The sequence below is a fragment of the Amborella trichopoda genome, chromosome 7 (assembly GCF_054954075.1).
Source record: "Amborella trichopoda isolate Santa Cruz 75 chromosome 7, AtrichopodaSantaCruz75HAP2 v2.0, whole genome shotgun sequence".
NCBI classification, from domain to species: Eukaryota; Viridiplantae; Streptophyta; class Magnoliopsida; order Amborellales; family Amborellaceae; genus Amborella; species Amborella trichopoda.
In genome coordinates this window covers 16,033,609-16,049,975 of record NC_142342.1, presented here as the reverse complement: position 1 = coordinate 16,049,975, position 16,367 = coordinate 16,033,609, and the positions used below count along the sequence as shown (strand labels likewise).

Genomic DNA, 16,367 nt, shown 5'->3' with positions numbered 1-16,367 from the left:
TTGAGCCCCTTGGCATGCACTGAAATATCTTTGTCTTGAGTTTTCTGGCAACAATTGTTTTTTTTATTTGATGCCATAATTGTAGAAGGGAAACATCAGCGAGTGTGACTTTTCTGTGAATTATACATATCATCCATGAGGTGAGAAGAAACACTTTTAAGCGTAATAAATCTACAAAATTAAGACAAGATTCAACGTTATACAAATGAATAAGGAATTAGAATATGAAACTATTATGCATCCTAAGTTCATGCACAAGCTGGGGTTGCAGGAGATGGGCCTTGTCTTAGATGTGTTACATTTCTTTTGGTAACTGTCCCATATGATAGGCATGTGGATTGACCTTTTCATATATTTGACAATGTTTTAAAAAACAGTTCGCTTGGCGCCTAGGCGGCTTGGACCAAAAATCCGCCTGCCTAGACCCAGGCGGCCCTACACGGGCGGATGTACCTGGGCGGGAGCCCAGGCGGGCTAGGCATTTTTCTTTTTTTTTAAATTACGAGGAGCCCGAGGTTCTGGGCGCCCACCTAGGCACTGGGTGCTGGGCCCCAGGCAGGCCGCCTAGGGGCCGCCTAGCGTTTTTTGAAACCTTGATATTTGATTGTTGTCATTTTGATGGTTTCTTGATAGTTTGTCTCTTGATAGAACTTGTTATGTATATTGGTGCATGATCATTTTCCAAAGTTGGATTACCATGTCCCATTATATTGTGTTTGTCATATTTCTGTCTTCTTTTTCACTCATTGATTTTGGTTACTGAATTGTTCTATGCAGGATCCTGAGGGTCTTTTCCCATGTATTCTGGGCCACGAAGCTGCTGGGTATGTTTTTTTCAATGTTAAAGTTCCATTTGTCATCTCTCTATTTTGGAAAACAAAGTATTAAATTTGATAGTTATACACGTCTAGGATTGTGGAAAGCGTTGGTGAAGGTGTAATAGAGGTTCAACCTGGAGATCACGTTATACCTTGTTACCTGGCAGAATGTAGAGAATGCAAGTTCTGCAAGTCGGGAAAGACAAATCTCTGTGGCAAAATTCGTGAAGCTACTGGCGCTGGTGTTATGTTTGGGGATCGTAAGAGCCGCTTCTCTGTAAATGGGAAGCCTATCTATCACTTTATGGGGACATCAACTTTCAGCCAATACTCTGTTGTGCATGATGTTAGTATCGCCAAAGTTGATCCAAAAGCTCCCTTGGAGAAAATCTGTTTGCTTGGCTGTGGTGTTCCAACAGGTAAGGCATATTGTTTTCTGGATGAATTGAGTTTTTTATGTGCCTGTTAATATATACGGTTGACATATTGTGAGCTTCATAACAACCCTCCTTTCTGATTATAATGGCTGTTAATAAATCTTCTTCCATTTTATTACTAAATCATACTGGAATGTGCAGCAGGAACTAACCATCAAATAAAAGGAAAGGAATATACAGTCGGATGTTATTATGCATTATAGGAGCTAAACTTATCATAATTGTTGAGTTACTATGTTCACCATGCATATTTAGGTTCATTTTTCTATTACATCTTATGATGAGTTTTTCCTCTTGTAGCCTACCCCAGTACACCTTGAGGAAGAGCAACCTCAAGCATATAATGATTGCTTATCTATCATATCATTATGTGGTTGATATGTCTTACGATGCCACTAGCATTATATCATCATTAGGGAGATCAGTAAAATTATATGAGCAGCATATGGAGTATCTCATGACATCAACATGCATGCATTGAAACACATTAGTTATGTGGTACAAGTTGCAAACAAGTTCCATGAACAAGCAGTGTATAGCTCTAATATGACAACCTCCAATGTGAAATGGATTCTGTTTTATATCGTGATCTTTGATGCAGTGTTGTGGCACCCTTTTATATGAGTGTTGTTAAGGGCTGAACATTGGCATTCATCGCAAGGAAACACAATGCTAATTTTGAAGTCTTCAAAAACTAAAGACAAAGTTTCATTCCATTTACATCTATTTGGCCCCTACACCTATTCTCATCATCTGTGTGAGGGTTACTTTTCCAACATTTGTTATCTTGCACATGTGCTTTCGATCATCATCATCACCCAAGCCGCATCTTGCACATGTTCTTTGGATGTAGGACCAAAAAGAAGATGCACTTGTTAGGTTTTAAAAAGAAGAAGAAGGATTTATGTTAAGATGTGATTTGAGATTAGGGTTTATGAGGTAGGTTTGAAACATAGGTGTTAGGGTTTTCATGGATGGTTTATGGGGTATGGGAGATGTGGAATGACAAGAAAGAAAGGACCCAAAATTTTTACAAATAGGCACCACACAAAGTTGAGGTGGGATGGAGAGGGGAAGGACCTAGACTAGTATGGGGGATTGGCACCATATAAGAACTAGGGTTTCATGGAATCAGCATAATGAAGGGTTGTGAATTCAGCACGATGAAAATATGGTATCAACAATATCCAAGCTTAGAAAGAAGCAAACTTTATTATTAAAAGCCATTTCTGGTGATTGGCATCCTACTTATGTTCAGAAGCAGATTTTATGTGCTTGTGGTTCTAAACTCTGTCTTACTTTGAACTATAAGGAAGCCCAATCTTGACCAAACCTCCAATTACAAAAAGGAATCACAACTTAACATAAAGGAACCTAATCATAGGAAACTAAAGCATAAGTTAGAGTTCAACTAACATAAGGAAACTCTTAACCAAACCAAGAATAAATTAAATTATAATAGGGAGGATTTTGACCTCAACTAAAAATTAAAAACCCTAGCTAGACCTAAAATTTGTGGCTAAAGTCGTTACAAACTTCTGATCACAATTTGGAGCTCAAGATACCTGAATTAGGAATACTTCATTGAAATCATAATATCAAAGAGATCTTCGCGTTGAGCGTTCGACCACCCAAAGCTGCATCTAAATACAATGTTTTGTGTCGAGAGCTGAATGCATCAACTTTGTTGTGAGCTATTGTAGGGTTTTCTAAACCTGTAATATTTATTTTGAAACAATCATACCTCTATCTATATTACTTAGGGAGTGGAAATAGGTTCATAACTTTGAGTTTCTCTCTATGGCTTTTTCCCCCTCTCATATATTTATAAAATCTCTCTTTGCGGGACTGAGCAAGTTTAGAGTTCCCAGATCATCTCTCTTATTGTGTTTACTGTCAAGAAATGTCTCTCAGCACATTCTATTCTCAATCTCTTTCTCCATGACCATCCAATAAATCCATTCCTTTATTTTTTTTTGGAGAAAAAGTTAATGGTAATGTATTAATATAAACTTTTAAGGCATGTAGAACTATTGATTTGTACAAAAATGAACCGCAACCTTGCTAAGAGCAGGCGAAGGGCCAAGATGGGGAGGGAATGGGGATGAAAAGTAAATATAGGATGAAGTGGTCTGTAGATAGCCAACCCTGTAAAACCTAGAGTCACGTTCCCCTAAAAAGTACAGTGGGTTGTGCAAAGAGTGGAGCGAGTAGAGAGCTGCAAGATTAATAACTCAAGCTGTGAGGAGGGGATACATGTACCAAAACCGTGGCGTCCGATGTTTGTAGGTCATGATCAGCTCTAATAATCATCAAACATGCCTTTGGTTACGCAAGAGCCCTTTGTCCTTAGTTCAGCCAGTCTATCTGCCAAGTCATTTGCCCCCTCCATACATGCTTGAATAAGGTAGACAATGAAGTAGTGAGCATGTATTTGATAAAAATTGGTTGAAGTCTCCAAGGCACTAAATCTTGGCTTGCAGCCCAAGAGACCACATTAAATGTTGGGTTTTGTGGCTTATAAAAGCCTAGAGAGCTTGTAAATATGTTTTTTTTATAGTGAAATATGCACTTTTGTGTGAGAGTGTGTGTGTTGACTGATCAAGGATTGACGATTTATGGCCCTGGTCATGTCCAAAACCCTAACCCTAGGCATGTGGCACAACCGAGAAGGGTTTGCAGTGGGTCATCTCTTGTTGAGCTCGGAGAGATGCCTATGGATGGTGCTTGTAGGTCAGGAGAATTGTGTGGTCTCCTATGTGGTTGTAGGCTTGTGAAAGAAGAAGCCAATGCTTCAACAAACTTCCACATATCATGTACACATAACAACCGCAGTACTGGGAAACAGCCCTATAGGACGCATGTGCATGTGCATAGAGAGATCTCCCTTTGCATTGTGGTGACAAGTGTTAGACTTGCTCTTAATGGGAGACCAGAAATCCACATTCCAAGATCATGGTCTCACTATTTATTATCCAACTTTGACATGCCGATCATAAACTCGTTGAGATTGTGGGTCTTGAGGGTTTTTTGCTGCTGCCCAATAGAGTCGAAAGTTCGGATTGCTCCACTTAACGTAAGTAGAACGAAAAGGAGGAATTGGAAAAGAAAAGGGGGGGGAGCCAAAAGCTTCGCTGGGTCACGAGTCGTTGTTGGGTTGGATAAGAAAACTATAGTGGATCATGGTTTCTGGGATGAGTTGAGTGCTCTTATTGTCATTGTTTTTTGACGTATTGGTAGTAGTCCACTATTAGTATATTTATTTTGGCATTAGAAATGTTTTTATGATTTTTAAATTATTTTTTCAAAAATTTAAAATATTATTTCTATTGCAATTTTCATTAAAGGGTATTTCAGAAACCTACTTGGTATAGCACATGTGCAGTCCAAGGATCCAGCCCCCACATTTGTGGGCATAGATTAAAAAAGCAGACCGTCTAGCGCCTAGGCGGTCCAGAAGGCCTGGGCGCATTGCCCAGGCCTAGGCGGCCAAACTGGGTGGTTTGTCCCTAGGTGGCCGCGTAGGTGGTACAACCCACCTAGGCGGGCACCCGATGCCTCGGCTAGGGGCGGAAAAAAAAAACCGTGAGGGTATTTTGAGTCTTTTTTTTTTGTTTTTAAGCCCCAAAAATTAGGGTTTTAGGTTCATTTGAAACCTAAACCTTGTTTGAGCCAAATTTAGAGAGAGAAAACCACCAAAAAACTAGGTTGTGGTGAATTTTTTAAGATCGAAGGGTTACTCAAAGTTAACCAAAATTGATCAAAACATCTCCCATTGTTGTTATATTTACTTTTTCATGTTTTGCCAAGTTATTAGTGGGTATTTTAGAAGATTTTGAGTATTTAGAAGCCTTTTTGAGGTGGAAGTTTGAAGATTGAGCAATCAAACTCAAAGTAAGTGATTTTTTTTTATTGCTTTAGTAATTTGCATTATTTTTGAGATGTCTTCTTCAGGATCTAATAGGAGTGGTGATCCCGGTTGGAAATACGACTATAACCCAGATCCTAATGATAAAAATTGCATAAGATGTAAGTTTTGTGAAAAGGATACAAAAGGGGGCGTAAACCGGTTCAAGAAACATCTTGCCGGTATCAGGGGGGATGTTGCCTCATGTAAAAAGACTCTTGATGCTGTTAAAGAGGAAATAAAGAAATTTTTGGACATGGTGAAAATGATAAAAGATGAGAGAATTGCCGCTATAGCAAATATTAGGTCTGAGGTTCGGGTCAATTATGATGATGATGATAGTGATGAGGAAAGGATTAGGGAGGGATGTCAAGAGGTTGAGCAATCTATTATTAGGGGAAAGGGGAAGGGAGTTGTAGTTGCTTCTGGTTCTGGGACAAAGAATCCTTGGGTTAGAGGCCCTATGGATAGCTTTTTACCTCGGCCTGACCCTGAGGTTGCAAGAGAGAAAACAAAAAAGCAAACCACTTTTGAAAATAGAATCAAGAAGGAAGAGAGAGATAGTGCTGCATATTATTTGGCTACATAGTTTTATGAGGCGGGCATTCCTTTCAATACCGCTCGCATGAGCAGCTTCTATGCTGCGATAGAGGCAGTTGGCCAATTTGGCCTTGGGATGAAACACCCAACCCCATATGAGCTTTCAGAGATTTTTTTAAAAATGGCAGTGAGTGCCACGAAGGAAGCTGTAGAACTTAAGAAGGATGCATGGGCTCAGTATGGGGTTTCTATTATAGTTGATGCTTGGAGTGATGGGAAGAGAAGAAGTCAGATGAATTTGCTTGTGAATTGTCCTGTAGGGACTTTTTTTTTTAGGTCTATTGTTGCCTCTGATCATATCCATGATGCCCATTACATATTTCAAGTGATACATAAGGGAATCAAGGAGGTTGGGGAGCATCTTGTTGTACAGGTTGTCACTGACAATGCTGCTCCTAATGTTGCTGCATCTTATTTGTTGCGCATAGTTTATCTTGGAATGTTTTGGACACCATGTGCCGTATATTGTGTAGACCTCATGCTTGAGGCTTTTGGTGGTTTAACCGAGATATCAGGTGCAGTGAAGAGGGCCAAGTATGTTACGAATTCCATTTATAGCCACCATCTCACCCTCAGCATGATGCGTACCGTTATAAAGAAGAAAGAGATTGTAAGGCCTGGGGTCACGAGATTTGTGATCTGGCACTTATGCCTTGATAGCATACATTCAAGGAGAGTGCAGTTGAGGCAAATGTTTATCTCAGATGAGTGGAGAGCATGCAAATGGTCCAAGGATCAGGTTCGGAAGAAGCTGAGAGATATTATCCTTTGTAAGGCTTTTTGGCGAGGGGTAAAGGGTACTCTTAAGGTATTTTTTTCTCTTGTTAAAGTCCTTTGCATGGTTGATAGTGACAAGCCTTCTATGGGCTACATATATGATGCTATGGAGAAATGTAAAAGAGAGCTCAAAATTTCAATGATGAAGAAACCCGCTACAAGCTTGTTTGGGATATTATTGATGAGAAGTGGGATAGGCAGCTACATCGGTCATTGCATGCAGCTGGTTATTTTTTGAACCCAGTTTTGTTTTATTTTAACAAGGATATACAAACAAATGACACAATTATGAATGGATTTAATGAGTGTATAGAGGTGCTAGTCCCTGATCTTGAAATGCAGGATATTATATGCGCTGCTGAGTTGATAAATTACAAGTGTTCATTAAAGTCTTTTGGGACTCCAATGACGATGAGGCAAAGGACCAAAATTGGACCAGGTATTAATAATATTCTCAAGTTCATCTTTATCAACTTCAAGTAATCAAGTAATTCTACTATTTATTTATGATTTTTTTCTATATCTTTGCAGCCCATTGGTGGAGCCAACATGGGTGTAGTTTTTCAAATTTACAAAAGTTGGCCATTCGGATCTTAAACCTAACCACTTCTTCATTCGGTTGTGAGCACAATTGGAGTACTTTTTAGGAGGTAAGATCGTAACGGTAATTTTGAACTTTGATTGAAGTATTTTGTATTGATTATTGAACTATTGAAGATTCTTTTGAGTCTTCAAGTATTACTTTCATAGTTTGATTGTTTCATTTTCATAATTCAATTTTGTTTTCTTCCTCATGGTGGTCAAGTGGTGTACTGCAGTACTCGTGTGATACTATTTGTACTCGTGTGATACTATTTGATAACTTACTTTGATAACTTGGTTGGTTGGAAAATTTTAAGTTTTAATTGGATATGGAGTCTGAACCGACTTATGGATTATGGTTATGCTTGTGGAGTGTGTGCTAAATGCTAAATAATATGTAGTATAATTTGAATTATGTCAGAATGCCATAACTACAGAACTGCAGAATGCCAGAATCCTTATTTGGATTCAACTGGGCCACCCAGGTTCTAAGCGCCCGCCTAGGCGTTGGGCGGTCTGGACCCCCCCCAGACCGCCCAGGACCCGCTTAGCGCTTTTTGAAACACTATTTGTGGGTCACCCATGTGGAGCCCACATGACCTCCTAGGGTGGCACACCACTTTTTAAGCATAAAAGGGGCATGCCACTTTTTAAACAAAAAGGTGGCACCATTTTTTTTAAACAAAAAAAAGGGCTCCATGCCATTCTTTTAGGAAGTGGGGGGCAACCCCACTTTCTTGATATTGTTTAAAATTTAAATTAGTTAAAGATGGAAAATCTCAATAATTTAAATTAGATTTGGTTTCCTATCCTATGGGATTTTAAAATATAAATTATCCTAGATTATGGGAGATCTAGATAATAATATTAGTTATATTTTAAATTTAAATAGGAGTTGGACTTGGGTCAAAAGTAAAAGGGATAAGGTTCTTATCGTTCCACCTAAAATCATGATGATTGATTTGTGGGATGGATGACTCTGATTAAATCTCTCACTTCACAGATTTCCTAAATTATCCTAAAAGGTCTAGCTTTAGAAAAGGCATACCTAAGAAAATCCGAAGGAAAGATCTAGTTTGAACCTCTTTCAAACACTTGAGAAGATTCTCTATCTCTCAGGTTACCTACTCTCTCATTTTGCCACGTCAATTTTGTTCTCTCTCAAAAAATTGGGAGTCACATGCCTTGCCTCTCTTTGCCCCATAAGGAGTCACGTTACCCTCTCTGCTCCCTATTTGTGTCTTGCCACCCTCTCTCCTTCTTTGGGTGTATCGCACCACCCAAAAATAAAAGAAAGGAGGTGTTTATCATATATATTTTTTGAATATGGAAGTGGTATCATATGAAACTCTAGAGCTAAGGTTTGTTGTTTTGAAGAAGAATAGAGGTACTACCATCTAAGAGAGAAATAAATCCTTCAACCTTACCCTAATTTGTTCCTATAGGGCTTGTAAAAACCCTAGTTAAGTTCTTGAGATTTCTCAAACCTTAGATCGAATTGCCTGAAATGCTACCCATCTCAGAATTTCCAGCAACACCTAAAGGAGTAAAAGTGCGCCATTGATCAGAGACTTGGGGGTGTGGGGTGTACCAAGACCTGTGAGGGTAACTCCAGTATGTCTTCCCAATAGTTTTAATTAATTTTTAATATTATTTTTTGTTTTTGTGAATTCTAAGGAACCTTTTTTGTACTAAAAAGTTTAGTGGAATTTTGTTTAAAGCTTCTAAGTAGTTTCATTTTTCTTTTGCCAGTGAAAATAAAGATCCTAGGTTTTATCTCAGATATTATTTTGATTTAGAGCAACATATGGTGGGCCATATTAGTAGAATTCAGGTATTTTGAGTTTAATACCTTGAGTTCCACATAGCCACTCATTTCATTAAAAAGTTCCCTTCTTTGATAATCGAGTTGCCCCAACTTTCTGTCAAACAGCCTTAAGCCTTCCATTGAGGTTTGGGCTCCAGCCATACTAGAGTTTTCTGTTCCCATGAGGCCTGAGAAGGAGAGCAAAAGTCTGCTTAGCTGCCTCGGAACCTCCGCCTGGGCTGCTGGCCGGGGTGCCAAGGTAGTGACCGTTGAGTCTAACATGATGAACCTTGGTTCTGTGGGGATCGAGCAGCAGCTCGTATGACCCACGTAGACTTTGAATACAAAGTGGCCTTCCAGTTTTTCAGGAAATCTTCCATGGGAAAGTGTCAAAAATCTTTACGACTTCTAACAAAATTGATTACCTTAGCAAAGATTTGGTCCACTGGCTTCTTCACTTGAGCCCATGAGCTCTCAAAGATGTGACTGTTTTGTTCTAACCAGATGCACTAGATCATGGCCAGAATTGAAGCCCTCCACACAAGGAGACCTGAGGCTGGGAGAAGTGGGGCAAAGTATGCCATGAATTACTTGACAGAGCTAGGAAGTGCCCACCAACATCCAAAAATATTCAACAGTGGACATATTTCTTAGACTCGAAATGAAGAAATAGATGATCACTCGATTTTTCTTGCTCCTTGCACATCACACCCTGGGATACCTCTTCTCTGCAATTCATCGCACACCAATACTCTTTTGGAAAAACCTGCCCAATTAAAGGCCTGAACTTTTAGTGGTAATCCAATGTGGTAGGAAGTCAGATTTTTTTGGTAATCCAATGTGTGTTTGCATGCGTAATGACTGAGGTTATGCTAGAAAGAGTATAGCGATAAAATGCCCTTGGCATGGTGGACCGTAATAGCTTATCAAGAAAAAGTATACCGAGAAAAGAGTCATCTGCAAGGTGGACCGTAACAGCTTATCTAGAAAGAGTATACCAAGAAGTGGCCCTTTTGCTCGGTGAACCCTAATAGCTTAATTCTTCCCATAGCAGGGATGAAGTTGGAATGAAGAGGCACTAACAGGGGTGCCAGATCCTAGATCTCTTTGCTCCTCAAGCTGGTTTGCCACTGCCATCGGCATTCTAAACAGGGTTGTGGAAAACATGGGCATGTGGAAAACTAAAGTATTGGCGAGAATGATCTTGATTACGGTCTTGTCCTAAAAAGTATGGGACTATGGGTTAAATTGGACCTCCATCTAAATCTATTCTAGGATTTCAAATCTCTCTAATTATTTTTGAAACAAAGAATTTACAATTCAAAATCCTAAAATATTTGTCATAAGTCAATGTTATAATTACACGTTTTTTAAATATAGTTTAAAAATCCAATTGGTTTACCGTGGCATAAAATAGTTAATTTAAAATGAAAATGAAAATTTCATTATCATCATCATCATCATCCAAGTGTTATCTTACCTATTTGCGGTGGGCAACATGAGTTTTGTTCTGCCATTCCACTCTATGAAGGGCGATACCCTCAGTCAGACCATACTAGTCAAAATACAACAGTATATAATAAAAGGAGAAAAAGGAAGAAAAAAATGAAGAGATCAAGTGCTCAATGAGAGAGAAAATGAGGAAGGGGATGTTGAGAGAGGAAGAAAGAGAGAAGGTGATGTTAGGTCATATTGACCTCCAATACCTCTCATATATTTATCTGGTTATAAAAGATTTACTTGCTGTACAAGAATTTTCTTTTGTGGAAAGAAGGACAAACAAGTCCTTAGAGAGTTAAAACAATGTAATGATGACTTCAATAATCACTCTCACAAACTCCCCCTCAAGATGGTTCATAGATTTCAATCCTACCCATCTTGCTTAAGATAGCTCGTAGTCAATGTTTACCAACAACCTTTGATAGAATATCTACTAGCTGATCTTCTATCTTCATATAAGAAAGACAAATTTCTCTCACAACTCTTTCTCGAATATAATGCCAGCCTACCTTGATATGCTTGGTCCGATCATGTTGAATAGGATTGTGAACCATATAATGGCTGCCTTGTTATCATGGTATAAGGACATTGATCCCTTCACATGAAAACTAAGTTCCCATAATAAGATTTTTAACCACAACAACTCGCATGCACAATGAGCCATGAAACGATAAACTGCTTCTGCACTTGACTGTGCTACAACTGATTGTTTTTTACTCATCTAAGTGACCAGCTTAACCCCAACTAGAGTGCAATTGCCTGATGTGGATCTCCAGTCCATCAACAACTGCCCAATCTACGTCTGTATAAGCCTCAACTTGTAGATTCCCTTGATTCGCAAACAACAATCCTCTACCTTGGTGATAATTTTAAATACCTAAGAATTCTGTAAGCAGCTTCAAGATGAATAGTTCTTGGAGCACGCAGGAACTGACTTATCACACTCACAGCATGCACAATATTTGGACCCGTAAGTAAAAGATATATCAATCTGCCCACCAATCTTTGGAACATACCTACATCTTCTAGTGCTTCACCCTTTTTCCTCACCAGAAAGCTCTTGAGCTGTGTAATTTCTTTAAGCTTCTTACAACAATATCATCTATATACACAATCAAGGCAACACCTCTGTATGATCAGCATGACTCCGAGTGTATTCAACTCTTTGGACAATACCACTAAACCTTTCAAACCATACTTGGGGAGACTGCTTTGGTTCATAAATGGCTTTTTTTAATCTACACATTTTTCCCTCATTTCCAGGAGCCCTAAGTACAGGCAAAGGTAACATGTACACTTCTTCTTGCAATTCCCCGTGAAGGAACACATTCTTGACATCCAGTTGGCGCAAAGGCCCACTCCATATTAGCTGTCAGTGATCAAAGGACCCGAATAGAATTCATCTTGGCTATAGGAGTAAAGGTCTCTTATAGTCTATTCCATAAGTTTGAGTAAACCCCTTAGCAACTAACCGTGTCTTGTATCTGTCAATTGTATTATCAGCCTTGTGCTTTACAGTGTAACCCATTTGCAACCACCTATCTTCTTCTCCTAAGTAGGATCTATCAAGTCCCAAGTAGCGTTCTTCATTAAGGTACTCATCTCCTCGCACATAGCCTCTTTCCACTTGGGAGCTAAGGCTTCTATAAAACACTAGAAGGAATAGAACTACAAGACGTAGAAGACACTAAGGCACGATCAGAAGGAAACAAGGACTCATAGGAAACAAAATTGCTAATTGGGTGTGATATGCAACTCCATTTTCCTTTACGAACAACAATAAGTAGATCAAAATGATCTAATTGGTTTTGGGAGTATTACCTGGATTTGAGGTATGTAATTGACACCCTCAGCTATAGTGGTCTCCACTTTCCTTTTGTTTCCTCCAAGTATAGACTTTCAGTTCCTTCATTTCAATAGCATGAGAATGACCCCAACTGTCATCCGGGGTTCTAGATTAAAAAACAAGGAAATGAAGACAAACAAAGGTTCTCTCTTCGACACTATTCTCTCCTGGAAGAGAGGTGGGGAAGAAAGGAGTAAACTCTGTCTACGTTTCGATCTGCGTCGATATCTAAGATGAGATCTGCTCAAATCATAGCAAAAATTGAGTTACTTTTGAAGAGGTAAAGAGAGTGGGGTCGCTTGAATTATGGGCTCAAAAAAACCCAGATCTATACATCCGGTCTTTTTTTGAGTCCACTGGCAACGCCAGCTCGAAATCTGTATTTTGACCTAAAAAAACGCTTCTAAATTTAATTGAATCTAATAATAAATTAATTTCCAGAAAAATAAAATAAAGAAGAAAATTAAAGGAAGAAAATTAAATTAAATCAAGCAAAGAATTTATGCATATCTCCAGGGACTAGAAACCCGGCGTTTCGAGCTTTGATTAGGCCGCTCTTTCGATTTGTGCTACCATCTCTTTTTTTGGATGCCATTTGCTTGCTGGAATTGGTAGATCAAGGTTCTTTGATCTAGATCTAGGGTTCCTAAGACACAGGAAAACCTGGGGACTTTCGGTAGGGTGTACCTAGGCTTTTCTTGGTATATCTTGGGATTGGAGAAGAATTTCCTTAGTTTTCTAAGGGTTTTGGTATCTCCAAAGCTTGAATATGAATTTTGGGATTTTCTATAATTTTTGGGAATTTTTTCTAATTTTTTAGGAATTGTTTAAGGGTTTTTCCTATTTTTGGGCATTTTTTAGCTATCTTTCTAATTTCAGGAATTTCTGAAGGATTTCTTCCTCTTTTTTAGGTTATGGAGGGGTTATTTATATGATTCAATCGGTGATTTTTCTTGATTATTTTTTGAATTTTTTTCAGAATGTTTTGGATTTATCTTGAAGCTTTAGCCTTATCTAATAAAGAAAATGCTTTTACTGCATCATAAAGCGCATTAACTGCATCATAAACACTTTTACTGCATCATCAATTGCGTTCATTGCATCATCAGGCTGCTTCTGGGCCTGTCAGGTTGCGTTACAACAAGATGCATTTTTTTTTTAGGTAAGTATATCTTTTTTTGCTTGATTTAATTTATTTTTTTTCATTTAATTCTCTGTTTTATTTTATTTTTCTGGAAATTAATTTATTATTAGATATAATTAAATTTAGAAGCATTTTTTTTTTAGGTCAAAATACAAATTTGGAGCAGGCGCTGCCAGTGGACTTAAAAAAAAGACCAGATATATAGATCTGAGATATTTTCTGAGCTCATAATTCAAGCGACCCCACTCTTTTTACCTTTTCAAAAGTAAGTCAGCTCCATGGTAGCATGAGCCTAATTGCTTACCAAAACTTGTTTTTCAAAATTTCTCATCCATCTTCAAAATTTCCCCTATGTGTTTCGTGAGTTTTCAAAAACCTTAATTTCTTTGGTTAAAACATGGCCCGAAACTCTGTTTTTGTTTCAAAAGTCAATCTATCTTCAAAACCTTCTAAAATGTTTTAAAAAACGGAGTTTCATGGAGGCTTGGATGTGATGCATCTGTCGCCACCAAATCTTGGATTGCCATGCTTGCAAACCCTTATGAAAACAAAGATCAACCCACAGATTTCCATATCAAAAAGCCTGAACTTGTGGACCCCAAGAATTAGAATCGAAGGCGAACAAAAAGTTCAATTAGCCAGAAATTCATGATCCCATCGTTTCTTCTAAATCAAATCCTATTCGATTGGAGAATCAAACCCCAAGAAAGAGGTCTAAAGTCGAAGATGCCTACACTGACAGCTTCTCAGATAGCATTGGAGTGACTACAACAAGGAGTATCATTTACTCAAAAATAGCATGATTCATGTTGACTGTCACTTCGGATCGATTGTCGGAGACCTCTCAACTGCATTGATAGCAATGCCAGTTCGATGTGTTATGGATCAAAAGCATCCATTGATGTACCGCCTACACAAAGGGTATTGGTCATTCAAAATAATAATCCTTCGAAAAAGGTTTTCTTTCCCACCGTGTCTCAAGTGTTTATTTCTTTGCCATTCACTTGGTGCCTCAGGTGAACGCTAAAGAAGGGCAACTGTAGATACCCCCTCGAAATTTTGGCTAAGGAAACTCTTGAAAACCTCGATTATAAGCCTAAAGGACCACACAAATCCTAGTAGACCATTGACAACCTAGACTCAATGTAATTGCTCCAAAATTGCTCAAAAATTATCCCAACATGAAGTAGAGCTCGAGAGCTTTCAAACGGTCCAAGAAACGTTTGAATCGAACAAATGGCAATTTAGTTTCTATGAGACCCAAGCATCGGGCCGCGGGCCGGGTTGTAAAGCGGCTCGACAAGCTCAGATACGGCTTGATGATGCAGTAAACATGTTTGATGATGCAGTAAAGCCATCTCTGATGCAGTAAAGACGTTTTCTTTAATTAGATAATGCTAAAGCTTCAAGATAAATCCAAAACATTATGTAAAAGTTCCAAAAAAAGTCAAGAAAATCACCAATAGAAACTTATAAATACCCCATCCAAAACCCAAAAAAGAGAGGAAAAAAGAAGAAGGAAGAAATCCCTCAGAAATTCCCAAAATTAAAAGAATAGCAAAAAAATATCCAAAAATAGGAAAGACCCTTAGAAAATTCCTAAAAAATTAGACAAAATCCCCAAAAATCGTAGAAAATCCTAAAATTCATATACAACCCTTGGAGATCCCAAAATTCTTCTCTAATGCCAAGAAATACAAAAAATGCCTAGGTAGACACTACCTAAAATCCCCAGCTTTTCCCAGTGCTTTAGGAACCCTAGATCTAGGTCAAAAAAGATCTACCTATTCCAGCAAGTAAAAGACACCCAAAAAAGGAGATGGTGGTGCAAATAGGAAGAGCGACCTGATCCAAGCTCGAAACTCCAGGTTTCGAGTTCCTAGAGATAAGTATATCTTTCTTTGTTTGATTTAATTTGTTTTTCTTCATTTAATTCTCTGCTTTATTTTATATTTTTGAACATTAATTCATTATTAGATGTAATTAAATTTGGAAGCGTTTTTTTTTTAGGTCAAAATTCGGATTTGGATTTGGAGCTGGCGCTGTCAGTGGACTCAGAAAAAGACCAGATGTACTGATTTGAGATTTTTATGAGCCCATAATTTAAGCCCATTATTAGATTCTATCTTTTCGTTCTAGATCTTATTTTTTTCTCTCTCCATAAAAAAATTAAGATCTTTTTCTTCTTAATCTTTAGATCATCTTTATTTTTTTTAGGTATATTTCTTTTAGATTGATCTCGGTCATCTTTATCATTAGATCTTTCTTTTATATTCAGCTTTTAGATCATCTTTTTAGATAATCTTTTAGATCATCTTTGTTTTTTTTAGAACATCTTTAAATTCATCTTGATATCATCTTTATCATCTTTTTCACATCTTTTTTCATCCATGCTTATCATCTTTTATCTTTTTTAGATCATAATTATCTTCTTTAGGTGCATCTTTATCTTTTTAGAATACATCTTTTTTGAAAGAATCTTTATCTCTTTTCTAATAAAAAAAGAAGAAGAAAAGAGTCTTTATCTCTTTTGATAAGATAATTTTAAAAAAAATACCATAAAAAAAAGAAATAGATCTAGGCCTTCTCTGCTTTATCTCTTTAGATTAGAAATAGATCTCATCTTTTTTTTTTTATCTTGTCTTTTGTTGTTAAACCTTATCTGTATATCTTATAATTTTCTTGACATTGTTTTTTTTTTTAAAAAAAAAAAAGAAAAATCTTTTTCTTTTAGATGGATCTTTTTTGGTTTTTTAGATAGCTGAAAAAGGAGGCAAAAAAATAAGATAAAAAAATAAAAAAGGGAGGATTTTTGTTGCATAATTTTCTAGTCATGTCAGTAGTTCGTGGAGACTCAGATATTGAGTCTACTGCATCATCTAAGCCCCCTAGGATGACTAGACCCATATGACTTTTCTGGCTCAGTTCCTTGGGCATACCCTGTCTCAA

General features: G+C 37.7%; 1 protein-coding gene across 7 annotated transcripts in view; it reads left to right on the top strand.

Annotated features, from left to right (window-relative positions):
• Positions 1-16,367, top strand: part of LOC18426021 (alcohol dehydrogenase class-3) — a 75,612-nt gene that overhangs the window by 28,129 nt on the left and 31,116 nt on the right. For 4 of the 7 annotated variants that reach the window (XR_016059604.1, XM_006830554.4, XM_020662285.2 and 1 more), the window contains exons 3-4: positions 778-824; positions 912-1,237. Coding sequence is in view for 6 of the 7 variants with exons in the window: in XM_006830554.4 (XP_006830617.2) it covers positions 778-824; positions 912-1,237 (373 nt within the window). In the remaining variant the exon portion in view is untranslated. The remainder of the gene's footprint in view (positions 1-777; positions 825-911; positions 1,238-16,367) is intronic. The other 3 variants (XM_088872490.1, XM_020662286.2, XM_088872492.1) reach the window with 1 other exon arrangement.